The following is a 779-nucleotide window of genomic DNA, read 5'->3' on the forward strand; positions in this document are numbered from 1 at the left end:
TCCTGGGAGGGTGAGTATACATGTGTGTACATCCTAACAGCTTCATGACATCATACGTGGAAACACAACCACCACCCAAGAACTGCTGCAAGAAGGGCACCTCCCAGGGGACTGTGATGGGAGCAGGCTGGGTCCTCAGGACGGGAAGGGCCCGGGACGGTGGAGAATCACCTTGTCCTTCTCATGGGAGCTGAGGTCCAGCAGGACGTGCAGGTACTGGAACTGGCGGGACGGGCGCTTGAAGATCAGGTCTCGGAGGGTGGACATGCCCAGGTAGGTGCGACTCTGGCAAGAGGGAGGGGCCGGGCTCAAGCCGCCAGCAGGGAGCCCCGGGTGGCTCTCCTGCCTTGCTCAGAGATGGACCTGCCCTCACACACCCCTTCCACACGGTCTCGGCCCCACGCAGGGCCCTGTCCCTGCCACAGGCTGCAGTGAGCAGGGCCCTGTCCCTCCACGATGCTGGGGACAGAGGGAGTCTGCAGCCCTGCCTACCTCATCCTCGCAGTACTTGCGAATCACCTCCAGGGCACTCTCCGTGATCAGGGGCGCCTCCAGCACAACCTTGGTGAAGATCCTGCCAGAGGGAGGGACAGGGCACGGCTGCAGAGAGGCCGCCTGGCCCCCGGTTCTGTGAACCACAGAGCTCAGAGGCCGCGGCGCACGCAGCCCACTCAGAGTTCTGAGGGCAGCAGAGCAGGGTTCAAACGCTGCCAGCTGGGTGACCTGGGAGGAGACTTCACCTCTCTGAAACTCAGTTTCTCCCCTTTGTCAATTGGGGA

At 62.6% G+C, this 779-nt stretch overlaps 1 protein-coding gene across 1 annotated transcript; it reads right to left on the minus strand.

The window, feature by feature from the left end:
* Positions 1 to 33: 33 nt before the first annotated feature.
* Positions 34 to 734, minus strand: LOC106727359 (symplekin-like; the record flags this gene model as incomplete). Its single annotated transcript, XM_014545588.1, has 2 exons — positions 34 to 285; positions 493 to 734. Coding segments are annotated over 2 exons (392 nt in total), but the record flags the coding sequence as incomplete, so codon positions are not given.
* Positions 735 to 779: the final 45 nt, after the last annotated feature.

Source organism: Myotis brandtii, unplaced genomic scaffold (genome assembly GCF_000412655.1).
Source record: "Myotis brandtii unplaced genomic scaffold, ASM41265v1 scaffold41224, whole genome shotgun sequence".
Classification (NCBI taxonomy): Eukaryota; Metazoa; Chordata; class Mammalia; order Chiroptera; family Vespertilionidae; genus Myotis; species Myotis brandtii.